The 26198-nt window shown below is 39.8% G+C and overlaps 3 protein-coding genes across 4 annotated transcripts; 2 read left to right on the plus strand and 1 right to left on the minus strand.

Moving 5' to 3' along the window:
* Positions 1-2435: 2435 nt before the first annotated feature.
* Positions 2436-11627, plus strand: LOC127357703 (catenin beta-1). 2 transcript variants are annotated; one of them, XM_051390059.1, is made up of 17 exons: positions 2436-2601; positions 3626-3675; positions 4313-4522; positions 4625-4875; positions 5003-5241; positions 7301-7502; positions 7632-7776; positions 7974-8077; positions 8416-8550; positions 8696-8899; positions 9016-9174; positions 9269-9388; positions 9487-9637; positions 9753-9874; positions 10033-10093; positions 10345-10540; positions 10649-11627. In XM_051390059.1, the coding sequence occupies exons 2-16, from the start codon at positions 3663-3665 to the stop codon at positions 10533-10535; spliced, it is 2307 nt and encodes a 768-aa protein (XP_051246019.1). In that variant the 5' UTR covers positions 2436-2601; positions 3626-3662; the 3' UTR covers positions 10536-10540; positions 10649-11627. The 2 variants fall into 2 exon arrangements, with proteins under 2 accessions (XP_051246019.1, XP_051246020.1); XM_051390060.1 differs by having other exon boundaries at positions 2450-2610.
* Positions 11628-15212: 3585 nt separating this feature from the next.
* On the minus strand, positions 15213-16403 carry LOC127357709 (forkhead box C1-A-like). Its single transcript, XM_051390070.1, has 3 exons — positions 16188-16403; positions 15992-16087; positions 15213-15888 (listed from the first exon to the last, which is right to left on the minus strand). Exons 1-3 carry the CDS (start codon positions 16341-16343, stop codon positions 15256-15258), a joined length of 885 nt encoding a protein of 294 aa, XP_051246030.1. The 5' UTR covers positions 16344-16403; the 3' UTR covers positions 15213-15255.
* A 2349-nt stretch (positions 16404-18752) lies between these two features.
* On the plus strand, positions 18753-23938 carry LOC127358297 (forkhead box C1-A-like). The gene is made up of 5 exons (XM_051391278.1): positions 18753-18845; positions 19808-19971; positions 20061-20156; positions 20260-20800; positions 23805-23938. The coding sequence occupies exons 2-5, from the start codon at positions 19816-19818 to the stop codon at positions 23936-23938; spliced, it is 927 nt and encodes a 308-aa protein (XP_051247238.1). The 5' UTR covers positions 18753-18845; positions 19808-19815.
* Positions 23939-26198: the final 2260 nt, after the last annotated feature.

The raw sequence follows: 26198 nt of genomic DNA on the forward strand, positions 1-26198 counted from the left end.
CCTGGCTTCCCTTTGTTTTGTTATTTTCACAAGTCATCCATCCTCTCCTCACTCTGAATAAACAGAGGGACTCGAGGTTCCTTCAGTTAGATCTCTTGGGTACAGCCTATGTTGTTAAGCATCAAGCTGCTGTTGTGAGACACAGAATTTTGGCATTGTCTTGGTTGAAAAATAACACAATTAGCAGGCACTGCTGTTTGAAGTACAGTGCTCTTCCTCAGGCAGAAACAACAGGGTAATTGAGGACAAGACACTGAATATCATCAGGGACACAAATAAACAAAAAATCCAGTTTTTGTGGAGTATTGGATGTATTGATTCAATTAAATTGCCATTTTTGTGGCTAGTAAGTGTTTATTGATCAGTGCTGGTCTGGGCCCTCTCAGACTCACTCATAACTGTTAGGAGCCTCACCACTAAAGTATCCAGAGATACAACTTTATTTTAATTTGTTGTGCAGCAGTTGCTGTACAAAGTAGGAAAGAGTGTAATTATATTGATTGTAAGTGGTTTCTGTTATTTTGTCCACCCTGCGTTGGCTCTATGTCTGGCCTCTAACCGCTCTGAAGGGATCCTGAACTGATTTTATTATTTATGTACAGTATATTTATACAATGCTCCACTGTCTTGTATCTGAATAATTTCTCTTGATATCTTTATAGGAATACTGTTTGTGGGCAACTTACTTTAAGCATCATTCTGTCTGTATTTTCATGAGCTCTAAGCAGATAAAAGATCATTATCATTTGAAGGCTGGAATGACACACTCTCAAACCTAATGTGCATTTGCATGACCGATTGCAAGGAATAAGATTGACTACTTTTGCCAAATAAAGGAATATATGTGCAAGAAAGGGTTTGCATTTCTATTTTATGAATAAATCTGGTTATGTAATTTGTAGGGGAAGTTCCCGATGGCCAGTCTTAATTTTCTGACGATACCTTGCAGACATGCAAAAGTTGGGCTTTATGTTGTGTTGTCTGTTCACTGTGTTGTATTTGTCATTAGTCAGGTAAATTAAATACTCTTGCTCCTCTCACCTCAGTTGGAGACAGTGGATGGGATTCTTCCGAAGGTTTGAAATGGTCCCACATACTGGAATAAATATCCTCACCTTATGATAGATTCATTTTAAGCAGTGTATGAAAAAATATATCGGCACTCTTCCATTTGCTCTGGCAGTGGCATCTTATTACTGTCCTCATTCTAATATTAGTCATACCACTTACAGATCTGTGACCAAATATTGTTTTATTCTCTCACTACACACTTCTGCTACTCTTTGAGAGATATGAATAAGTGTTCCAGGTGATTATTGTGGTATAAGAAATGATCATAATTTCCCTTTTCCATTTCTCACAGTAATACTAATATGCTACCCGATAAAACTTTGGACTTTGACCTTTTCTAGTCTATAGCACGTGGTAGACGCGTGAACATGCACTATACTGTATGTGACACTTTCTCTTTTGACTGTTTTCATTTAATATCAATTTTATTTTCATATAGCTATAATAATAGGTCAGATATCAGAATACGTACATTACAATATGATTACAGCTAGCCTATGATTAAACTAAAATGCATACATAAGAATATTTTATATATTTTTAAGAATACAGTGTTTTCAAATCTTATAAAGCCACACAAATTTAAGTAGCCAAGACATAGCCGATGATATCTGAGCTTTACTGTCATCCTTAGAAGTGGATTGAACTCACAGTTGTCACAAGTTGTGCAGTTCATGTCACAACAAACAAAAACAGCTACGGAGACAAATGCCATTAAAACCACAGAACAGTATCATGTTATTGTGGCCACTGCATGTTTTCCTTTCAATCAATGTTTTGTTTTTTAATATGGGCATTTTATGTGTCATGGGATCAAGTTATTGGTTCTTGTGGAAAACTGAAATCCAATCATTGCATTCTACAGTTTCCATATGGTTTAATGTTGTGGTCACTTTTTCTTGTAACCATTGCAGCTTATCATATCCCAGTAACTGTGTGCAAGTGTGTGAAACATGTATGAGATTGTTGACAAGCGACCTTCATGTTTGTCAAATTATGACTTATGATTGAATAGGATGAGTGACTGAATGACACAGAGCCGTTACGGGAAATGTTTGTGAGTCGGAGTTAACTGCATGTTAATTAAACCCCTCCATCATATCACAGCAGCTCATGAATCACATTCCAGACTAATGAATGCACCTCGCCCTCCCCACCACTATGGCAACTATCACAAATTTTACATTTGCGTGGGTGAAAAATCTCAACAAACTGAAATGGCCAACTGCTCTTAACGTAAAAAAAAAAAAGATACCAAAATCGAGAAATAACTGTAAAATAACAGTTTTGATGCTTAAACTTTATTTAAAATGGCGCCCTATTTTCCGGAGTGCGGCAGAATACTGTATTTTCCTCATTCGCCATCTTGATGTTCGATCGCACAGGCGGAAGCAACATCTTCGGCGGAGCAACAGCGGGTGTGGTTCGGACTTCTACGGGTGGTTCACCTAGCAGCCCTTTTCCCATTTTCAGCCAAGAGAAAGGAGAAATTTTCCCTGACAAGAACCACGGAGGAGCCGCTCGACTCTGGTAAAGACGGTGTGTTTACTACATGTATTATACAACGGATCCGCAGCGCGTCAATGTTTGCTTCATCAAAGAAAATCATCTTTGGCCGGGGGAGGGGGCTCCGGTGGGGTTTTCTGATTTGGCTGGCAGCACAGCAGGTTTTGTACGGTGGCGCTTGGATCTACTTTTCATACGTCCTGGCTAGCTACGCTAATCAAACCAGAATTAAACATTTGGAGGGCTCGCTTGAAAGTCACGACTCCAATCATTAATTTATTTGTTGCAATGGTGACTTCTAGTGCTGGTCGCGTCTCAGGACAAGTTTGACCAATTTAGACTGCGTGAGTGAAGCCCTAAACAGTGTTTGTTTATGTTAGCTAGTTCGCTAACTAGCGGAGGGTTTAGCTAGGCACGTTAGGTTAGCTTAGCGAGCTTTCAAGGTAAGCTAGCCAACCTGTTAGCTAACACTGGTGGCTACTACATGCTAGCGCCTCGGTCTTGAATTATATGTCTGTAGGAATTAACCTGGGGATTTACGGTATGTAACCTGTGCATTTATCTGGGGTTTTATAGTTGTGATTAGGCGGCTGGTTACGCTCGTACTTAGACCCTCCATAAGAGGAGGAGTCATGGAAGTGATTGCGGGGCGGAGGGGGTAGTTTCTCTCATTGGAAACCCAAGCTGCGAGGTCGGAACTTGGCCGTGGTAGGGGGAGGGGGAGAAATATGCCTTTGATGTTCTTTGCCGCTGAATGGTGAATTGTGTTCATGCTGGCCTGGAAATACCCACCGCTTTGCTCTCTCGGCTGGAGGTGGAGGCTCGGCATTTCCCCTCAGAAGCTGCGTTAGCAAGCCAAACAAGCGTCTGAATCAGGGGGGGAGCGGGCACAGGTAGCGCAGACAGACAGGGAGTTTATTATTGAGACCACGTAGGAGAAAACGCATAAACACTACGATTAGGTTTTTGCTTTTGGGCAAACAAGAACTCAAGGTTGCGTGCGACTTGTCTTATTTTTTTCCCTGTGTACTTATTTCCTCTTACACAGACATATCTGCTGTGCGGGCTGAGGGCAGGCAAGAACAATGGCTACCCAGTGTAAGTATGAGAAACTTTAATTCTAATAAGTTTTGTGTGGATGTGGACACGGCCTTTTATGGTTTGTCTTTTATATCCATATGTAAGAGTTTCCTTGTGCGTAAATACACAAATTACTGTAAGCCTTGAGGTACTGTGGAAATTGGGAAAATGGGAGCTAGGTGAGCACATGTCACAGTATCCAGAGTAATTATAATTCGCCTTTGTTACATCTGAGTTTCTCCTTCAGGGAGAAAAAAAACTGTCTTGGATTTGTAAGAGGAATTTAATGTTTACATGCTCCAATTTATGAGCATTACCTGAGGGTATCAAGCATAGAGGAACAGAAGCTTTTCCTTTGCTTTTTGTTCTGTTTGTATCCGTTTGCTTTAACAGGATTTTCTTTTGTATAAAAGGTCACTCGAATTTTATGTTGGCCCTCCATATTTTCACAAGAACTTATTTAATTCCTAAATCTCCTTTCTGCATTGGCTTTCTGCAAGATTAGGAATGAAATAAAGTTATGTATAAGATTACTTAAACCTTCTAGATCCCTCTTAAAAACTATTCTTGGCTTAAAGCCAAACACTGAAGTACAGATTACCTTTCTTCAAATCTGTGATTTGTTGTTCCACTTTTTTTGTCCCTTTTTGTATAGCTGATTTGATGGAGTTGGACATGGCAATGGGAGACAGCAAGGCTGCAGTTAGCCAGTGGCAGCAGCAGTCCTACCTGGATTCAGGCATTCAGTCTGGAGTCACCACCACAGCACCATCTCTGAGCGGCAAGGGAAACCCTGATGCTGAGGAGGACGACCCAACTCTCTATGACTGGGAATTCAACCAGCCCTTCACTCCTGAGCCTACAGGTATACGAGATATTGTTACATAGGGTATTTGCAACATCAGGATAGCTAAAGCATAAATGGTATGGCAAATTCTGTTATTTCATGATATTGCATTACTTTCAGACATTGAGGGGTATGCCATGACCCGGGCCCAGCGTGTGCGTGCTGCCATGTTCCCAGAGACTTTGGAAGAGGGCATCCAGATCCCACCAACCCAGCTGGATGCTGCCCACCCAACAGCAGTGCAGCGCCTGGCAGAGCCATCTCAGATGCTGAAGCATGCTGTGGTCAACCTCATTAACTATCAAGATGATGCAGAGTTGGCCACTCGTGCCATCCCTGAACTTACCAAACTGCTCAATGATGAGGACCAGGTGCGTTTACAAGTGAATCAGGAACACACTGAAATGACAAATTGGTACAGACTGAGTGACATGTGGTGTCATGTAAGTTATTAGCAATGCAGTTTACATCCCTAACAAACATTGTTCTTTGTCCTAGGTTGTCGTGAATAAAGCAGCTGTAATGGTGCATCAGTTGTCAAAGAAGGAGGCATCCCGCCACGCCCTGATGCGTTCCCCACAAATGGTTTCGGCCGTTGTTCGTGCCATGCAGAATACTGGTGATGTGGAGACGGCTCGCTGCTCTGCTGGCACCTTGCACAACCTCTCCCACCATCGTGAGGGCCTCCTTGCAATCTTCAAGTCTGGAGGCATCCCCGCCCTGGTCAAGATGCTTGGGTAGGAAACTGAAGGAATTGTGGGGCTTTTTACTCAATATGTGACAGTATATTGTCAGCCCGCACACACCCAGATGGTCCGACACCATCAACCAGAATGCAGAAAAGTTGAGTCTGAGTGGTTTGTGTTTGAGGTTTTTGCAGTGCAATATAATGGCTATAGAGTGGTTTTGATGAGAGTTGTTTGGATTTCATTGCAGCTCAAATCTCTGTTGGTATACAGCACTGCACTGTATCAACAAGTGGTGGCTTATAAGGCAGGCCCTAATACTGTTTTACAGGCTTTGACTAATGACTACATCCCATTGGCCACTAATTGGCAAGACATGTTTGTTTTAGGCTCATCAGTCACAGTGGCACAAGTGAACTAAAATGTGTTCACATTTGTGTGTCTGAAACACTCCCGCTCTCCCCGCTTTTCTCTTTCTTTCTCTCACTCTACACTGTGGGTGAAGGCTGAATACAGTTAAGAATTAAGAAACGTAACAATGTACTCTGCTGCAACAGCCAAGAGCCTATCAATCATTATTATGCAAATAATGATTCAACTGGGAATAAAGGCACACCGTGATTATGGTATAGCTTTCACCAGGCATTAGCCAGCAATCACCTGCAGCAGAAGCACATCTTAAAACAATCCTAACAGACCAGCCTGTATTAGACTAATGGTGTAAAAACTGACTTTACTTTGTTGTTGGAAAAGCATTATGACAAATGGTGGCTATATTCTCTAATAACCAAATCTTTGCAAACCAGCTAAATTGCCAAATAACAGAATACTCCCCAATGTGACACATTTGAAACAGTTAAAATGTCTTCCTTACGCTACTCCTTTGTGTTCTTCACAAAGCCAAAATAGTTAGCCGGCTGGCAAGTTGTGACCTGTTGGTTGTCGTGTGTGTGTGTGTGTGTGTGTGTGTGTGTGTGGGGTTGAATTTGCACCTGGAATCACATTACCCCACTTTATATGCAGGATAGAACAGTAGCATGAGAGTGGATGATGAACTGCCTGATTTTATTAGACTACAAGCCAAGTATTACCAATAGATTTTAAATACAGGTAGTAATTTGGATTATCTAACCACCCTGAGTGGAAAATTGTTTACATCACATTTGCAGTGACTGAGTTTCTTTATTGTGCTAAATTTTTGTCAATGCTAGTTGTTCCTTAAATTTTGGATTGTAAATGCAGATGTTGACATAGTATGGAAAACAGTGTTATAGTGGTACAGTGGTTGTGAGTAGCAGGTCAGACCAGCAGTTTTTCTGTGGTGATGTGTAGTTGCCAAGTTTCATTGTTGGTCAAGTGTCACTTGGCAGTTTTAAAGGATTCCTGATGGACAAACAAAAAAGCCAGTGTTACCTATTTCCCTGTTAAAGAGCAATGCACATGGTCGTCCCATCAATGAAAGGTAGCTAATAAGCACAGCATACAAATCATTAAAAATCAGTAACTATATACTTATTTATACTTATACTTATTTTGTTACATTGTTTTAAAATATGTATGTCATTTACTGCGTTATATGCTGTAAGTACAGCTCAACCGTTATAGTTTAAAAAAGGGAGAAAAAAAGTTGATTGCAGTCAGATACTTTATGTAAAATATGAGTTCATCCCGGGCGCCTGGTTAGCTCAGTGGGTAGAGCTGGCGACCCATGTACCGAAGCTCAGTCCTTGCTGCAGCGGCCTAGGGTTCGAATCCGACCTGCGTCCCTTTGCTGTGTCATCCCCTCTCTCTGCCCCCCTTTCCTGTCTGTCTTCTGCTGTCACTATAATAAAAGCAATAAAAGCCCAAAAAATATACTTTTAAAAAAACAAAATATGAGTTCTGTTCTGTTTTGACAATGCGACCGGCTTTTGGTGATTATTTACCATAGAGGAAATCTACAAAGCCTTGATTCCTGTCTTGATGGATATCTTGTCACAATGTTTTGTGAAGCAAAAGTGTCCCTTTTGTGTGTATTTGTATCTGACACTAGTTTTAAAATGTGTTTTTTAAAGTTGTCTGATTTTCAGATTTATTTTTTCCTTTTTTTTTGTTCTGTTTTTTTTCCTAGCTCGCCAGTGGACAGTGTGTTGTTCTATGCCATCACCACGCTCCACAACCTGCTGTTGCATCAGGAAGGAGCAAAGATGGCTGTGCGCCTGGCTGGTGGACTGCAGAAGATGGTGGCCCTGTTATCTAATACCAACGTCAAGTTCCTGGCAATCACTACTGACTGCCTGCAGATCCTGGCATATGGCAACCAGGAAAGCAAGGTATTGGAACATCAACTTATTTATGCATGCATTACTATTCATTCGCTCATAAAGGGCCTTGCATTTCTGTTCTGTTCACCATGTCCAGCACGTTAGCATGTCTAAAACACTACCCTGTTTTTGCTTTAGCTGATCATTCTGGCCAGTGGTGGTCCCCAGGCCCTGGTCAACATTATGAGGACCTTCACATACGAGAAACTGCTGTGGACCACAAGCAGAGTGCTTAAGGTGCTCTCTGTTTGCTCAAGCAACAAGCCTGCCATCGTAGAGGCTGGTACGTACATAGTCCTCGTACAGATATGGACTAGAAACAGTACAGTAAAAAAAATACATATGTTCTGGTCTAACTCTGGCACAATTGTGGGTGTTATTACAGGTCTTAGATACATTTTGTAGTTGTGGTTTGCTACCTTAGAGGAAAGTCCTCAGATGTAATGAATTTGTTTGTTGTACTTTGGTTTGTGTGTGTAGGAGGCATGCAGGCCTTGGGGCTTCACCTGACAGACCCCAGCCAGCGTCTGGTCCAGAACTGCCTCTGGACTCTGAGGAATCTTTCAGATGCTGCCACTAAACAGGTACACAGACAGACAGACAGACAAACACACACAGACAGACACAGACTCATTAGTCACAGTTGCTAACTTCCTATGAAGTTGAGAACTGCTGCTCTGTAGTTTTTGTTTGAAATGTGCATAGTGTGTAACAAACAATATAATAAATACTTATTTTTTTAATAATAGGAAATGTTTTCTTTTAGCAGCATTACAACTACATGAATAAAACATTCAGGAGTCTCCAGTTTAACTTGTTGCCCATTTCATAGAATCCCAATGCAAAATTGTTTAGAATGCATGTTTTCCTCTCTTTATTTGTTTTCTTCTGTCCCTTCTAACCCGTCCTCTGCTCTCTCCAGGAGGGAATGGAGGGTCTCCTGGGGACCCTGGTCCAGCTGCTGGGCAGTGATGACATCAATGTAGTGACATGTGCTGCTGGCATTCTCTCCAACCTGACCTGCAACAACTATAGTAACAAACTCATGGTCTGCCAGGTACATATAATACACACAGCTTTTTGGGAAATTTTTCTTTGTGTAAGAAAGCAAGACGCATGCTATCAGTTTTTGGACATTGCTATGTGGAAGGTAGATGTTGTATTCTGATTCAAGATGTCACTGATTGATCTCATCACATTAGGTTGGAGGTATTGAGGCTCTGGTGCGGACAGTGCTTCGGGCCGGCGACAGAGAGGACATCACAGAGCCGGCAGTCTGTGCCCTGCGTCACCTGACCTCCCGCCACCAGGATGCTGAGATGGCCCAGAATGCTGTGCGCCTTCATTACGGCCTGCCTGTGGTGGTCAAACTACTGCACCCGCCATCCCACTGGCCACTAATCAAGGTCATTAGCCATCTGTTTCTCTGCATGTGCAGATTTTTCCCAGAACATAATTTTGGTTCAACCTCACATGATTTGATCCCAGCTAACTAAAATATGTTTAATTTCCCCCTGTCTAGGCCACAGTTGGTCTGATCCGCAACCTGGCTCTCTGCCCAGCCAACCACAGTGCTCTACGGGAGCAGGGAGCCATCCCCCGACTGGTCCAACTGCTCGTCAGGGCTCACCAGGACACCCAGAGGCGCACCAGCATGGGAGGCAACCAGCAGCAGTTTGTGGTATGTAACCAAGCCAACAACCAAGCTTTCTTTATTTGAGCTTTTTTTTGTGTGTGTATTTGATTTCCATTTTTCCCTACTCAAACACATACAGGAAGGTGTGCGTATGGAGGAAATAGTGGAAGGCTGCACAGGAGCTCTGCACATCCTGGCCCGGGACGTCCACAACAGAATTGTCATCAGAGGGCTCAACACCATTCCACTCTTTGTCCAGGTGAAACTAAATCCTTAATCAGTCTAATAAAGTCACACATTAGCTGTATGTAAATGTATTTAAAACTAATCTTTCTCTCTGCTGGTCACCTTCTCCAGTTGCTATATTCTCCAGTGGAGAATATCCAGCGTGTGGCAGCAGGTGTGCTGTGTGAACTGGCTCAGGACAAGGAGGCTGCTGAGGCAATAGAAGCTGAAGGAGCCACCGCACCCCTCACTGAGCTGCTGCATTCCCGTAATGAGGGCGTTGGTGAGTATACGTGCACAAATACTGTGCCATACATTTCTGATTGCCATTGTATGTATCTACATTGACCCTGTACTCGGTTTACTTGACGCGTGTTCCTGTGCATCGTCTCCTGTAGCAACCTATGCTGCAGCTGTCCTGTTCCGTATGTCTGAGGACAAGCCCCAGGACTACAAGAAGCGTCTGTCAGTGGAGCTGACCAGCTCTTTGTTCAGAACTGAGCCTATGGCCTGGAATGAGGTACATGCACACTCAAATAATCAAACAAAAATTATAATTTCTGTATTTTAGAGTATGTACTGTATACAGTTGGTAACGTACTATAGAATTGGAACAAAGACATCCATGTAGGCTGGCTTATGCCAGGCTTTGCTCATCACTGTTCTACCTTTTTATAGACTGGAGACCTGGGACTGGATATGGGAGCTCAGGGAGACCCTCTGGCATACAGGCAGGATGGTGAGTGCCTGTTTTTATAACTAATAATAAAATCCCTATTCAACTCTTCATCATTTAGTTTGTCTCTTCAGTTGAGAAATAATCGGTAGAAACCCATGAGTTCATAAAGACCCATAACATATCATGGAATATGTCTATATCTATCCATCCATCTATCAAACTCTGTGTGCTACCCAGCAATGACAGCTGATCACTGATTGGAATATTATGCACCAATTTAATGAGGTTGTTCGTTTTCTTTTGCCTTTCAGATGGAGCCTACCGGGCCTACCCCGCTGCTTATGGCCAGGACTCCCTTTTGGACCCCATGATGGAAGGTGCTGACTACCATGCTGACACTCTGCCCGACCTGGGCCACCACACTGATCCATTGCCAGACCTTGGCCACACCCAGGACCTGATGGACAGCAACCAGCTGGCCTGGTTTGACACCGACCTGTAGGATTGGTAAGATAGACTTCCACAGAAAACTTGGAAGTTCACAGTAAAAGCAATATTATTCCATAAATAGAAACAAATTGATTTAAAAAATGTTGTCCTGTGCTCTTTTTGCAGTTGTATTCTGATAGAACCTGCATTGTGATTGGCCTGTATTGTCTGAATCAGCATTATGATTGGCCTGTAGAGTTGTTGAAGGTAAAGAAAGGAATAAGGGGTCTTGGAAAGTGCCTGACACAAGAAAACAAAGAAGATGGTTGCCACGGGAATGTTTAAGCAAGTCGAAGCGGGGGTGGGGGGTTGGGGGGAAGCAGGGGTTAAAGTATCAGAGATGTGGAATCACACAATGGAGGTCTTGGAGCAGGTTACCTAAATGGATGAGTGCACATGAGGTGGATCTTAAAAGTTTGAAACACATGTTTTAGCCTTGCCTGTATTCTTATCAGTTTTTTTGTTTCTATTTTTCTTATTCTATTTTTTTATTTCTTTTTGTATTACTCATTCTCTGTTATGGTACTGACCCAGCTTGCCTTCGCACTAGCCATCTTCATTTTCTCTTCAATGCTAATCATTTGTAATTTTTTTTTTTTTTTTTTTTTAAACGTATATTACATGTAGTGTTAAGTTATAGTGATATTATACAATGTTCCTTTGGTTTATTGCCGAATGTGTAGAACACTAATAATCAGTTGAATTGTACTCTGACTTAAAGTGTAACATTGTGTAGTTTTTTTTTTATAATCTCAAAAATGGAGAATTATGCATTCTTAATATGTGCTTGTTTAAGCATAAAATATGTCAGTGTCACAAATGTTCTAAAGAGGGATATGGGTGAAATTGAGGGTGGGTCGGGGATAAATCTAGAGACAAGTGTTTTATATACAGTATCACTGGTAGGTTAACAACTATTTTGTATGCTATCATTGGATGTCTGATAGAAAAGTCTTTAATGCTATCATTGGTGGTCTAATAAAACCCAGTTTTATGTGCTATCAAGGGTAGCTAGGTTGATGAACCAGTTGTAGTCCTGCTGTGCTTATTTTGGAGACGAGGTTATGACACGGCTGAACAATAAAATGGCATTTTATTTCATTTAGTCTTTGTCCTGTGTCTTCTGTCCATCCATGTGATGAAGTGATTGTTTACTTTAATAGACGGGGAAATGACTGCAATTCATGGCCTCTGAAATTACCTTCACATTGTGTCACACAATCTTAATCGTCCTAATGAAAATTCTAGTGGTATTTCTCATGTTTTGTCAATTGTTACCTTGCAAACTAAAGTAAATGTCTTGAGTACTCAAAAACAAAATATCAAAGCTGCAATTCACACCAGTAAGATGACTGAGCTCAGGATAAAAAATTGAAATAAGGACATGACATTGTCCATTTAAATGTTACTAAAGTCATTTCCACTAATACATATTTAAGCTGCTGCTCTCTGGTTCACAGGTTGAACGCTATGGAGGAAAGCCTGGGAAATAGTTTTAGATAAACTCACTACTATAAGATGCTCTTAGTTTAGGTGTGAGAAAAGAATCTCTGCTGCAGTTAATCACACTCTTTCCTTAATCTCTCCATCACTACCGTTACCTCCAGTAATGTGTCGTCTCCTGAGCCTCACCTGCTGTTTCGGGGGATACAGAAGGGATAATCTGACATATTAAGCAACAGGGAAACACCCAGTAAGTAGAATAAATGCTTTTCATTGTGCCAAGAGGATTTAATTTGCATTATATACAACCACAATATGTTGGGAAGTACTAGTAGTTTAGCGAAATACAAGAACCACAGCCTATACTTCAGATAGTAGTACAATTAACCTTAGGGCAAACTGACCAAGGCTCTTGATGTCAGTTAAGAGATTTGATTTCATTCATCAGAATTACACCTCCAGTGATGCATAGACGGCTCAGGTTGTGAAGTGTTGACAGCAGCATTGAAAGTCGGGAGAAAAGCTCCATACTGTGTGGTCATGGACCCTGTAGTTGTTCCTGCTGTTGTGTATTTCAGAAACATTTACACAAGCAGTCTTAAGTTTGAACTTGAAAGACTCATCAAGGGCATGTTCAAAGCCTTTCCATCCTCAATAGAAGCTGTTCCATTTTAGTTCTTATTTTACTTTTAGCTAAAGCTCAAATGAAAAATCTAATATCCACATTGCCAAAGCAGTTAAGAACATGAGTCATGGTTATAGAGCTTCAACAATATAGCAGTGCTTGTATAAAAGTGTCAAAGACATTGTCAAAATAAGTTTGAAGTGGTTTATGAGAGAATTTAAGGAGGAAAGGACAGAAGTTCACTTTTCAATTAGACTTTCATGGTATGATAATATAACTACTTATGGAATGCCTTTCAAAGCAAAGTTACAAAGTGCTTTCATATTAAGTAAGTTCTTTAAGAGTACAAGTATTTATTTTAATTATGTAATTGGATGTTAAGTGAAACACAAATATATGAAAATCTTTCAAAATATTTTTTTTTTAGTTTTCAAAATTTGCACCCAAAACATATCAGTCTGTTCCAGTAATGTGTTCATAGTTATTCTATATATATAATAATAATTTAATACATTTATGTCTTAAGAAATCTTTGGAAATAGTCTACAGACCCTTCAGACAGGCCTTTAAGATCAACATTAGAGTGAAAGTGTTGATCTTCAGGCGTGGTCATGTACATGTTAATAGACCTTGTACAGTGGCTCACCAATGGTTTGGTGAATGTATGAGATCCAAATATGAACAAATTTTAATGAACCTTAAAACCAGCAGGATTCAACAACTTATGTATATAATTTGCACATACAGATACAAACAATTGGTGGTATGAGTGTCCAGTGCTACTTCTGGGGACCCACTTACAAATATTACTCCAATATATTCAAAAATATTAAACAAAACTTATGCTGGAAAATATGCTTATAACATCTTTCAGCTGGGACTCTGAGGAGCTTCTCCTCCCTCAAGCTCCAGCTGGAAGTTCCTCCATCTGCTCAACAGGGGGCAGCACACACCATGGACTCACTAGTAATGGAGCTGCTAAGCCCATCAAGAGGATGCATGTGTGCACTGAGGCCTCATTCCCTGTCTACACAAGAGCCAGTGCTGCTCCTTATTTCACCAGCCCACACAGCAGTTACATCACTTACTCTGTATCCACATTTACCCATGATGCTCTCCGTTTCTGTCTGTAAATGTGTGTTGTACCTGACATCAGCTTTCTGGAGCACTTTATAATAATAAAAAAGTTAAAACAACTAAAGCTTTTGCTTGTAAAAAAAGTCACTAATATTATTTTTTCCCCACACAAGAAGATACTGAACTCCTTTCGTACTCTAACATGTGAATATAACTCTTCTCCAATATTCTCATTATGTAGTAATACACAACAACATGTCTAACAGTATTAGTAATCAGGGTTTTTTATGCTGGTTGCAGGCATTATCACATTAACAATGGCTCTGTTCTATTCAAGGGTGCCAGTAAGCATGCATGATACCAGCAACCTGAAACTGAAGCAGCTAAATGGAATTCAGCCATCACTACGGTCAGACTGTTACTTTCTGTTCACACATTTGGTGGATGGATTCAATAAATCAGTATTTTATCACTGCTCCTCAGTGGCAAAAGAAGTATTCAGATTCTTAAGTTAAATAAAAGAAGTAATAACACTAAAAAATACATTATTACATGTGGAACAAGAATCATCTGAAGCTCAATGTCAGGGGTGGGTAGGGTTGCCGCTGTTGCTCTTTTATCTGTGTAAACGTGGTGCAGTATTTATTCTTACATTCATATTTAGTCTAGATTAGTGTCAGACAATCCTGCATCTTTGTCTGCAGGTTTTCATTCCAAACAGTATTTAAAGAATAAAGAATCATCATCATTTCACACATGTTTACTGTGTGTTGGTGAAATGCTCCCAATGTCTGGTCACTCACTGAGCTCAGATGAGCTGATAATCACCGGAATGGTGCCTAAAGATTTCCACTTCAATTAACAAGCATTTCAAGCATCGTTCTTGTTTAATCACCCACATTCCAGTGTTTGTCACCTCATCTATTACATGCTGGTGTCTCTGTTGGTGATTTCTTTGGGGAAGGACAACCCGGCTTTTGCATCTACTAAACATGTTAAAATAAGTTGTCTCTAAAACAAAAATAAACTTGGACCTCCAGGTTTGTCTGAGTTAATCTGAAATGCTTGCTTTGGCCTCCCGAACAAAAGAAAATAAATGAAAGTGCAGTTTTTAACACATATAAGGGCTTTTAATAATGCTTAACTTAGTGGTGTTTGCTTATTGTCATTAATAGAAATTCAACAACAGACATTTTTAGAGATTATTATTGAGTTATGATAAACGTAATATAAAATATTTTTTTCACAATCGACATTGTTGTTGATTTAACTTTTTAAATTGTGCAAATATATAGTGATAGAGTGATAATGACCTACTGCCATTTTTTTCCTTGTGTCAAGAAGATGTTATTTCTCTAACAGAACTTCACTGTAATATTTACTAAAACTGAAGTGTTGTCTGCATTGTTAAATATATTTCACACTTATTTCGTCTGGTATTCAGTTCTGGGTTCATTTGCATCACATACTTTTTCCATCAGTGAAGATTGGGTTTGTTATTTTTCCCTCTCAGTGAAAAAAACACAACAATCATTTGTTTTTTCATTTTATTGAAAAGTGCTTACGAAATGTCAGCTATGTAAACACATCACAGCCAGAAACGGAAAGCATCATGGGTAAGTGTGGGTACAGAGTAAGTGATGTAACTGCTGTGTGGGCTGGTGAAATAAGGAGCAGCACTGGCTCTTGTGTAGACGGGGAACGAGGCCTCAGTGCACACATGCATCCTCTTGGTGGGCTTAGCAGCTCCATTACTAGTGAGTCCATGGTGTGTGCTGCCCCCTGTTGAGCAGATGGAGGAACTTCCAGCTGGAGCTCGATGGAGGAGAAGCTCCTCAGAGTCCCAGTTGAAGCTCCTCTTTGTCCCAACTCTGTGGAACTGATGCTCCACTCGGACCGGCACACCAGACAGAGGAGAAGCTCTGGAGGTCTGAGCAGAGGGACTCTCTCTCTTCAGGAGGGATTCAATGGAGAAAGGACTGCTGAATTTCACCTCACATCTGATCTGAACAGTTCTGCAGGCTGCAGGTTCAGGAGAGTGGACAGCTGAGCAGCGCTCTGATGGGCTGCTTGTGTTCTCTGTTTGCACTTTGGAGGCCAACTCAGGGAAGAGCTGCAGCATTCCTTTGAAGTGACGACGCACCATCTTTGCTGTGATCTGACTGGGGTCCAGTTTCCAGTAGTTTCTCTTACTGTCCAGTGAATCTGGGACCACTGGAATCTGAAAAATACAACACATGGTTTTTAGAGTCAGAGTTTAAGTTGTTCCTTTAATAAAATAATATAATCATTTGAAATATCAACAGGTTGGAATAAAAACTTACCTTGACAAAACATTTGTTGGTTGATAAACAGACTCTAATGTTGTTCTCAACAGATTTTCTGTCTTCAGAGATTAGAGGTGCCAGCTTGTCCATCAGCTAGAAAACATTAAGTTGAAATTAAATTAAAGGTTTCAAAAAGACCACATGTGCTTCTTAAACAGTCACATCACTGTAAAATGGCTTTAGTCTTTCTTACCTGAGTAAAAGTGAGCATCTTGCCTGGAGCATCTTGGAGGACGACAGCGATCTTAGCCAGGTAGGTGGTACTCTTCCTGAACAGACGCTGCTGAGAGCTGCTGGCTGGAACAAAGAAAGGCAGCTGAGCTGCAGACTTCTCCATCTTTTCCTGCATCTTGTTTGCTGGAGAATCAGATGAGTCAAGTCACACACACACAGAGCTGTGTGATCACAACCTCACTGAGTGCAGATGTGGACATGAAGTGGTCAGCTGTGAATATAAGTCCTGTTGGGACAATAGGACATCAGAGGGTGTGCACTGCAGGTTAATGAGGAGCTTTTGATAAGTAGATGAGCCATTAATGCTGGAGGTGGAGTCAGTGATCATTAATAGTCCATTACTAAAAGATCATCAGCATCTCTGAATGCTCAAGGCACTCAGTCCAGTTTTTTTTTTGAGGCCTCCATTAATAATTTATTATTATATTCAGAGTAAAATCTAAGTTTGAAGTGTTACAGTATGTAACATTTAGGTGATTTTTCTTATTAACCATTCAATGATCTTGAATTTAAACTTCCATTTTGTATTTTCTCTCAATCTTTGTTATGCTTTTATGTTCTCTATTAAGTTTAGTTGTGTGTCTCCAATCAGTAGCAGTGTGTGTGTGTGTGTGTGTGTGTGTGTGTGTGTGTGTGTGTGTGTGTGTGTGTGTGTGTGTGTGTGTGGTGCTAGTGCATGGATGGGGGAAAATGAGGAAATGTTCCTGTGCTCATGTTTTTGTTATTTGATTTTAAAACTAAAAATTTCCCCAACGTCATTTACGGTACAATAAGTAATGGGGTTGACACATTACAGCCATCATAAATTGTCTTGCAGATAATAATAATGTATAATATAATAATATATTTTATTTATAAAGTGCTTTTCAAAGAACTCAAAGACATTCTTCATACAGAAAACATAAAAGTATAAAAAGTTGCTGATATTCAAACCTGTGCTATATCAAAGTGCCAATCTCTTTTGATTCAGTCCATTACAGTGTCACAGTCAGTCAGTGTTTTGTACTCGTTCTTAAGTTGTTGCTTATTCCCATCCTTTCATTCTATACAGGTAGCTTTTGAAGTGGAATTTATTAACCAGAGAGTAGGACTGCACAGTTAATTGAAATATTAACAAAATCGCAATAAATAATAAATAAATGTGTGACAAAAATGAATTAGTGAAGTACTATAGTGCTGCAGAGGTGCCCTGGTCTACAAATCTTATTCGCCACATTTAAGAAAACATGTTTGTTTGATACAGACCCCCAAACATTTCACATCATTATGATTTAATCATGTTTTTTGAGGGATGAAAATCTAATTTTTGAGGCAACATAATCGTGAATCACAATATCTGTCAAAATAATCACAATGTGATGTTTGTACCATATCGTGCAGCCCTACCAAAAATCTAATCTCTCCGTCCAAGAAGAAAACGTTTAAATATCAAACGATGTTGACGCGCAAAGCAACAGGCCTTCTTGAGAAAAGCTGTTTCTTAAGATGAAAGTTAGGATGAGCATACTGGCAAGATTTGGGGGCATTCTTTATGAAATATTGATCACATACACAGTCTAATGTTGCCCTTTTTAATAATCACTACAAGGTGTGCAGTTTTATCGGTATATTCATTTATTGAGCAACCTTTTGACTTTCTCTAATAGTTTGTATATAGATGACTTAAAGAATATATAATACATATTTAGTAGATTAAACTAGTGTAAACCAGTAAATCACTCTCACAGACAAAGGCTGTAATGAAAGAGGTGACAATCACTGGAATGTAACCGTTCAATTGGGTGATTACAACAAACACAATGGTTTTGACTGGAATGTAACAGGTCTTCAGTCACATTTAGTTTAACTGAGTGAAGTATTCCACTAACACATAGTAAACACATTTTAAACTACATTGTATGAGTTGGTGTTTTTTAAATTTCTACATGAAGAAATGTCTTTAAATTAAAAACATGTTCATTTTCACAAAACTTTTAGAATTTAATATTTTTGTTTTTTGTTTAATCTTGTGTTGGAAAGACACTTTATTTATTAACACAATATTGATATATCCTTGATAAAAAAAGTATTTTTCTAAAATCAAACTCAGCATCTGTATCTTATGGAAGCAACTTCAATTGAAAATGTGACTGTCCTAAGAAAACACCTGTCTACCTCTTCATTACTAAACAAATGACTCTTAAAATGTCAAAGAATGATTTGCCTCTCTGTGCTTGTTTTATTTTATTCTAATAGATTGTTGTTTTGCTGCTGACTAACTTCACTTTGTTGTAATTTCTGAGATGAATATTTATATAATAGAAGAACACTGGGTCTTCTTATGGAGACAGTTTTAGTTGAAATTCAGGAACAGTACATTGTAAATTAGCATTTGTATTATAACCTCCCTGGGTGCCACTGACTGACCAACTGGATCCAGGTTTAGCAATGTCACCCAGATGTCTTACTGAACCTGCTTCTAGGAACAGACCCTAGAGCAGCTGAGTAGCACAACCTCAATCAAAGACAAGTGAAATCAGCTGGTCTCGTGTTTGGTCAAAATGGAAACTTGCGGACTCACAGCCCTCCATCACAGTCAAGTTCTAAACTAGTTTTTGCATAAAAGCATTCAGCACAGGTAATGTGTTGATGCATCTGAATGGGGATCACTGATGTAAATGACTTTGGTCATTATGTTGGACAATAGGTTTGACTCAAGAGGAGTTAACTGCTGGAATGTGATTAGATTGCTCATTGGAATGTCAGTGTGTGTATTATCAGACCAGCCTTGTTTATTTGTATCACCACTTCAGAAATAATGCTGAACACAATGTAAGATGAAACCTTATAGTTTTAAGTTTGTGAAACATTTACTGAAGTTATAATGTCCACAATATCACAGGAGGAAGCAGGAACAACACACACCTGCAGATTGTTGAGAATCAGCTGAAGTTTGCCTGTTGCTTCATGTGGAAACAACTTCAGTCTGACTGAGATGGATTATATTTCACCAGTGTTATTTAAAAAAAAAAAAGATTATTAGTTATTAGAATTGTCTAAAACTGATGCAAATTATTGATGTTAATTATTTTAAAAAGTAGGTTACTAGAATTACCAGCATTTCTTATATAATGTCATTATAGCTATAGCTTCTAAGGTTCACAATACCTTTTTATATATTTTTGTATATTAGTTTGTTGATCTATTTTGGCTTTGATTGTACCCAATTTTTACACTTTCTTTAGCCAATTTGATTTGAGTATATGGTTTACTTTTAATGAAGCCTCAAACCCACATTGAATGTCCATGTTAAATATCAAGTCTGAACAAAGAAGCAGATCAGACTTGCAGAACATCCATATAGAGATGCTGATTAACTTTTGGATACTGTGATCACTGACTCCACCTCCAGCATTAATGGCTCATCTACTTATCAAAAGCTCCTCATTAACCTGCAGTGCACACCCTCTGATGTCCTATTGTCCCAACAGGACTTATATCCACAGCTGCCCAACTCAGGTCCACATCTGCACTCAGTGAGGTTGTGATCACACAACTCTGTGTGTGTGTGTGTGTGACTTGACTCATCTGATTCTCCAGCAAACAAGATGCAGGACAAGATGGAGAGGTCTGCAGCTCAGCTGCCTTTCTTTGTTCCAGCCAGCAGCTCTCAGCAGCGTCTGTTCAGGAAGAGTACCACCTACCTGGCTAAGATCGCTGTCGTCCTCCAAGATGCTCCAGGCAAGATGCTCACTTTTACTCAGGTAAGAAAGACTGAAGACGATCTCTTAATAAAATTGCCATATGCAAGACAGTCACATAGAAATTCTAATTTCAACTTAATGTTTTCTAGCTGATGGACAAGCTGGCACCACTAATATCTGAAGACAGAAAATCCGTTGAGAATAACATCAGAGTCTGTTTATCAGCCAACAAATGTTTTGTCAAGGTAAGTTTTTATTCCAACCTGTTGATATTTCAAATGATTATATTATTTTATTAAAGGAACAACTTAAACTCTGACTCTAAAAACCATGTGTTGTATTTTTCAGATTCCAGTGGTCCCAGATTCACTGGACAGTAAGAGAAACTACTGGAAACTGGACCCCAGTCAGATCACAGCAAAGATGGTGCGTCGTCACTTCAAAGGAATGCTGCAGCTCTTCCCTGAGTTGGCCTCCAAAGTGCAAACAGAGAACACAAGCAGCCCATCAGAGCGCTGCTCAGCTGTCCACTCTCCTGAACCTGCAGCCTGCAGAACTGTTCAGATCAGATGTGAGGTGAAATTCAGCAGTCCTTTCTCCATTGAATCCCTCCTGAAGAGAGAGAGTCCCTCTGCTCAGACCTCCAGAGCTTCTCCTCTGTCTGGTGTGCCGGTCCGAGTGGAGCAGCAGCTCCACAGAGTCGGGACAAAGAGGAGCTTCAACTGGGACTCTGAGGAGCTTCTCCTCCATCGAGCTCCAGCTGGAAGTTCCTCCATCTGCTCAACAGGGGGCAGCACACACCATGGACTCACTAGTAATGGAGCTGCTAAGCCCATCAAGAGGATGCATGTGTGCACTGAGGCCTTGTTCCCCGTCTACACAAGAGCCAGTGCTGCTCCTTATTTCACCAGCCCACAGAGCAGTTACATCACTTACTCTGTACCTACATTTACCCATGATGCTCCCCGTTTTCGCTTATAAATATAGTTTTTACTACTTCCAAATTGCACTTTTATATGTATGTTCTATGTTTTTGAGTGGAGCGTACACTTCAGAGATTTTTCTATAAAAAAAAAAATAATCAAACCACAAGACCAACAACTGGTCTCATTTCTTTCATTTGTGGCTCAATTTTGTTGGTCTTTAACTTGTCTTTATCTCCTGAAGTTATTGATGTGTACTTTTTTTTTTTTTTGCTGTTTATTTTGTGTTTGAGGTCAATATCTGACCATAAGAGGGCAGACTAGTATTTCAAAGTTTAGCTTGAAATGCAACAATTGTCAACACACTCCTTGTATCAAAGTCAGAACAATTAAAGCTGTCAAAGATCTTCTGCATCCTGGTACTTTAATACAACATTTATGTGACATTTTCTTTTAACACTATAATTATTTGCATATTTATAGCTCTTTAACATCCTAATCTCACCTGTAAATCTAGGTCATGCCACGTTTAAGGTGTAAAGAGAAAACCACAACATCTAATGGTGCATGCCATGATTACAAGCACCAAATACTGAAAACCATTCTTCTGTTTAAATTGTTAAATTTGAACTTTAAACCTTGTTCCCTGAAGCTGCAGTCATCATATTTAGTGGGTGACCTAATACTTGAGTTTACTGACCACAGTGGCAAGGTTAAGTTAAGCAAATAGGTAGTAGATGAAATCTGTTTGCTGTTCTATTTGCAGCACATCACCATGCCAGCACACTCCCTTGTAACAAGGTACATTTGCTGAACCCTAACCTACTTAATTCATGTGAACAGCATAAGAGTGTATCTGTCTCCATCACCACATCTTGCTGTTAGGTCACTGCATGGGAACACAGGAAAGACAGGTAGTAATTTACAGCTTGTCTCGACAAGCAGGTTTGGTTACAAGTGGTATGGTGTATTGTAAAGGGTGTGCAAGAGCCGGGGGTTACACATGATGTTTAAAACCAAGAACATGGTAGAATACCTTTTTAAAATCCTGACCCCAGATTGCACATTCAGACTTATGTTGTTCAGTTTCCAATTATAGAAATCAAACATTTGGTATAAAGCAAGAGTTAGGTGGTCTGAGGCTTGGATGCAGTAGATTTAAGTCATAAGCCCCCACAAACCACAAGATAATGTTTACAAGAAGACGCCACAGCTAATTGGTGGTAAATAGGCTTTAAATCATATAGTGTGCCTCAGTCTGGAGGAGAATGTTTTTTATTCAGCACTTACGAGTTATGAAGCAAATAACTCAGTAGATTGAGAGACCTGAGGTCAAGTTTAGATGTTAATTCTTATTCATTTTATCCCCGTTATTTGACAGCCCTTATCAAGGTCAGAAATTTCTCACAGATAACGTCAGAGCACGTGAGTCTTGTAGTCAAAGGAACACTGGGGGAGCTCTGTCATGAGACGAGGACTTGGCCGGACAGAGGGCAAAGAAGAGGAGTTGGGTGAGCTCAGCATTTGGCATCGTATGCCCACGACATACTTCCACCCTGTGGGATTACTGGTGGACGACCTAGATTGTGATGCAGCCCTCCTGCCCTCCATTTTTTTCCCCCCTCCCTTCCTCCCCTGACAGAGATCTGCCAGGCTCTCAGAGAGCAGAGCCTGGCAGTCAGACAGGGCCGCTGAGCACTGCTGACCTTACCATGTGTCTCTATGTATACATGTTTTTATGTTACTCTTGTTGTAAATAGGTCTTCTTCCCAACCACACAGTCTTCCTAACCCCTGAACCAAAATATGCATCTCCTCTCCTTTCAAATAAGAACAGATCAAATTGAGCTCTGGGTCAGTAACACCATCACATGCACAGTGACAATTTAAATGTTCTGACATTGTTGTTTTAATTATTTGTTAGTAAAGTGGTAAGGTTTCCGTTCCACTAGAAATTGCCTGATTGTCTTTGGCCCGCGCTTCTCACCATGACCCATTGTATGAGCGTGTGTGTGTGTGTGTGTGTGTGTGTGTGTGTGTGTGTGTGTGTGTGTGTACGTGCATGTTTCAGGCTAATCCTAGACAGTTGCTCTGCATCTTGTTTACATGTAGGCCAGGAGACACCGTGGGAGCCTGATGCACTGAGGACAAACACACTATTAGCCCACAGACTTCCTTTTCCTCCCATTTGACAGTGGAGTCCCAAGATTAATGAAAAAAATATCTTGTTGTCATTTTAACTTAAGGTGTTATGCTTCGTACTATAATAGCAAACAAAAAATAATAATACTACAATTTAACCATTTGGCTCACTGTACAATAAAAGCAACATCATACACTTTTGGGAATATATTGCAGTAATACCCAGGGGTGGAAGACGTATTCAAATCCTTTTGTCAAGTAAAAGTAACAAAATCCACAAAATAAAGATACTCAATTACAAGAAAAAATGGTTTTATCACCAAAATGCACATAAAGTATCAAAAGTGCTCAGTGTTATTTTATTGTTATGTCCCGTGTGTTACATTTAGGAGGCTCTACTGGCAGAAATAGAAAACAATATGAATAATTACTATGTTTTCATTAGGGTATTATGTTTGTGGGTGTTATGTTTTTGTAAAAATGCAGCATATTTTTTAAGTGGCTCACTTGTGTATAAAATCTTGTAAAGTAACTGTAGCAACTATAGCTGCCTGATAAATGTAAAAAGTAGAATGTTTCCCTCTAAAATGTGGAGTTAAACTAAAAGGTAACATAAAATTTAGTAAACCAGTTAAGTAACACCTTGAGAAATAGCAACTACCATGAAGTTTAATGTGAAACCTGCCTAAGGGAGTAAACTACTACAGGTATGTTGTGTTGATTTTTTCTTAAAGGTACAGTAGACTTTGAAGACTTTAAGTCCAGCACATCATCTCACGGAACTCCCTGTCCTAATGCCGTAATGTCCCGACCCGGAGTTGTCCTAAAGGTGTGGCACTCGGACGTAAGAGGATAAACAAGCACCACGTTGACATCCGCTCACAACAAACAACAATCGGGGCAGTCACGTCGCGCTCGTCCTCCTCGTCCCGGCCCCGCCCACAGCTGCTGCAGCCATCCTGAAACTACTGTATCATTACAGCCTGTTCATACAGCCTGCGGGGCTGTGCTGCGTTCAAGTGCTGCGCGTAAAAACGTCATATCACACATTCAGCCCTGTTGTCGTTGGGATTGTTGTTATTTTGAAAGCTACATGAAGTTACTTTGAGCTGCACTAACTTAGTAGAAATGAAAGAATAGTTGTTGTTAAAAAAAAAAAAAAAAAGTAACTGGAAGTTAATCAAAGTGGATTTTCATTTCATAGGCCTACTATGTTATACTTTCCGGGAAATGGACTCTGTTTTCTGACAACTATAGTTTCTAGTTACTTTACAAAGATTTTACACACAAAACATAGGATGCATTGTCCTTAATCAAAATATGCAAAAGTATATACATTATCAAATAAATTAAGATTAATTTCACCACCACAAACTATAACAGTAAACTGCTACAATAATGACTCTGTTGTAATAATAATAATAATAATAATAATAATAATAATAATAATAATAATAAAACACTCCCACTGGCCATTTTACTGAACTGGGTGCTTTTACTTTTGATACTTTAGGTACATTTAGCTAATAATGGACTTAAACATCTTGAATGCAGGATGGTGTATTTTAACTGAGTAGTATTGTTACTTTTTCTTAAATAAAACAACTGACTATTTCCTCTCCCACTGCCCTTTTCCTACTTGAATTTATGACAGAAGCTATATTTACAACAACCCCTGAAGGCAGCATTACACACAATCAATAAGCCCTTAGTGATAACTTTGAAAGTGCTTTGTAAAGGGTTTTGCGAGTTGACCTAAACTGTTTCAAGAAACCTTCAAGATTTTTTCTGTATCAACACATTGTCCCATCAAGAAAAACATCTTTTTGTTATTACTTTGATGCATGAAAATGAAAAACAGCAGCAGGCCTATCACAAGGGTATCTCAGTAGAAATACACTGATAATACTTTTTTATAACTGATACATGTTTTGTCTTCAGACAGCGTAAAAGTGACCTTTGATTTACAGCTGTGATATTGTGTGTAATATTACCAACTTTTAAAGAGTGGGCTGTTTATTTATATATGGTTAATAAGGAATAATTAACAGCTGGGCTATTTGGGTCACCAACTAATTCTTTACTAATTATTAACAGCTCTGACAGTGAAGTAGTATCACAGTGCTCCAATTATGTGTCCAAATTTTACCAAAACAAACTGTCAATCATTAAACATTGTGTTACAGTATTCACTCCTTCCAGCAGTGCAGTAAGTTTGAGCCTTCACTGAGTTAATCAGCTGTAAGTTTTCCTTGGCCGCGCATGAGTCTGTAACTTTAAGGACATGCAGGTCAGTCAAATCATCCTTCCCACACACGCAGTCATGCAAGACTGTCATTCCAAAGCCCTACCTGCCCTCTGTAACACCCCTCAGATACCTTTTAAAGTAATAGTTCAACATTTTGTTAAAGACCCTAATTTGCTTTAATAAATTATATGAGAACATTGGTATACTCTCTCAGGAGAGTGGTATCAATCTTCTCATCTAACTCCTGAGAAGAAATCCAAAGATATTTCCTAAAATGTTAAACAATTCTTTTAAATAATTACAGTAATGCTCTGTTGATATTTCCACTGTCCATGTGTCCCTGTGTTTTTCACAGACAATGAAAGGCGAGGTGTAATAATCCTGCTAATTCCCACTTTACCATTCTTATTTCCACTGATACCCCCACTCCCCTCATCCACAACGTACCAACCCTTATATTTATTTCATTGGACACCCACATCCCAATAATCCAAACAGCTGTGTCCGATGTTTATATATAAACCCTGTTGTTCCGCAGTACATCAACTCATTTTGCTGATGTCGAGGACGAGTGAAAACAGAGTCCCATCTGCGACACAGCAGGGGTTGTTTTCACTGTTTTCCCTCTGTATATCACAGACCGCCCCTTTAATACATACAGGAGGATGCCCATGACCAGGATTGGGATTTATATTTCACTATTAGGCTCCAATAATTCCAATCAACTTGATAGGAGCTGAATCAAGCTGTGAATTGATTGTTCACTCGATTTTCTACTGTGTTTCTCTGTAATTAAGTCTGAATCTAAGAGGGTGCAGTCTCACCCTGTCATCCTGACCTTGCATATTTTCCTCAGGAATCAAAACAGAGGCTGGTTAGGTGCAGTTTCCACTTTAGCAACCGGTCCAACTTTATCAGCGCAGGCTGACCTGCTGCTGGAATGTGTTGCTCCTGCCAGGTCGAAATGCAGAAGAA

The sequence above is a fragment of the Dicentrarchus labrax genome, unplaced genomic scaffold, assembly GCF_905237075.1.
Source record: "Dicentrarchus labrax unplaced genomic scaffold, dlabrax2021, whole genome shotgun sequence".
Classification (NCBI taxonomy): domain Eukaryota; kingdom Metazoa; phylum Chordata; class Actinopteri; family Moronidae; genus Dicentrarchus; species Dicentrarchus labrax.

What these genes read in the sequence shown, in the direction of transcription:
- LOC127357703 (XM_051390059.1), top strand. An exon ending in GCCTGCCATCGTAGAGGCTG is followed by an intron (nt 7,777 to 7,973) that starts GTACGTACATAG and finishes TTGTGTGTGTAG; the next exon opens with GAGGCATGCAGGCCTTGGGG. An exon ending in TTCCCGTAATGAGGGCGTTG is followed by an intron (nt 9,638 to 9,752) that starts GTGAGTATACGT and finishes CGTCTCCTGTAG; the next exon opens with CAACCTATGCTGCAGCTGTC.
- LOC127357709 (XM_051390070.1), bottom strand. Translation starts at nt 16,343, where the DNA reads ATGCAGGAAAAGATGGAGAAGTCTGCAGCTCAGCTGCCTTTCTTTGTT. An exon ending in AGATGCTCACTTTTACTCAG is followed by an intron (nt 16,088 to 16,187) that starts GTAAGAAAGACT and finishes AATGTTTTCTAG; the next exon opens with CTGATGGACAAGCTGGCACC. An exon ending in CCAACAAATGTTTTGTCAAG is followed by an intron (nt 15,889 to 15,991) that starts GTAAGTTTTTAT and finishes TGTATTTTTCAG; the next exon opens with ATTCCAGTGGTCCCAGATTC.
- LOC127358297 (XM_051391278.1), top strand. Translation starts at nt 19,816, where the DNA reads ATGCAGGACAAGATGGAGAGGTCTGCAGCTCAGCTGCCTTTCTTTGTT. An exon ending in AGATGCTCACTTTTACTCAG is followed by an intron (nt 19,972 to 20,060) that starts GTAAGAAAGACT and finishes AATGTTTTCTAG; the next exon opens with CTGATGGACAAGCTGGCACC. An exon ending in CCCCGTCTACACAAGAGCCA is followed by an intron (nt 20,801 to 23,804) that starts GTGCTGCTCCTT and finishes GTTGTCCTAAAG; the next exon opens with GTGTGGCACTCGGACGTAAG.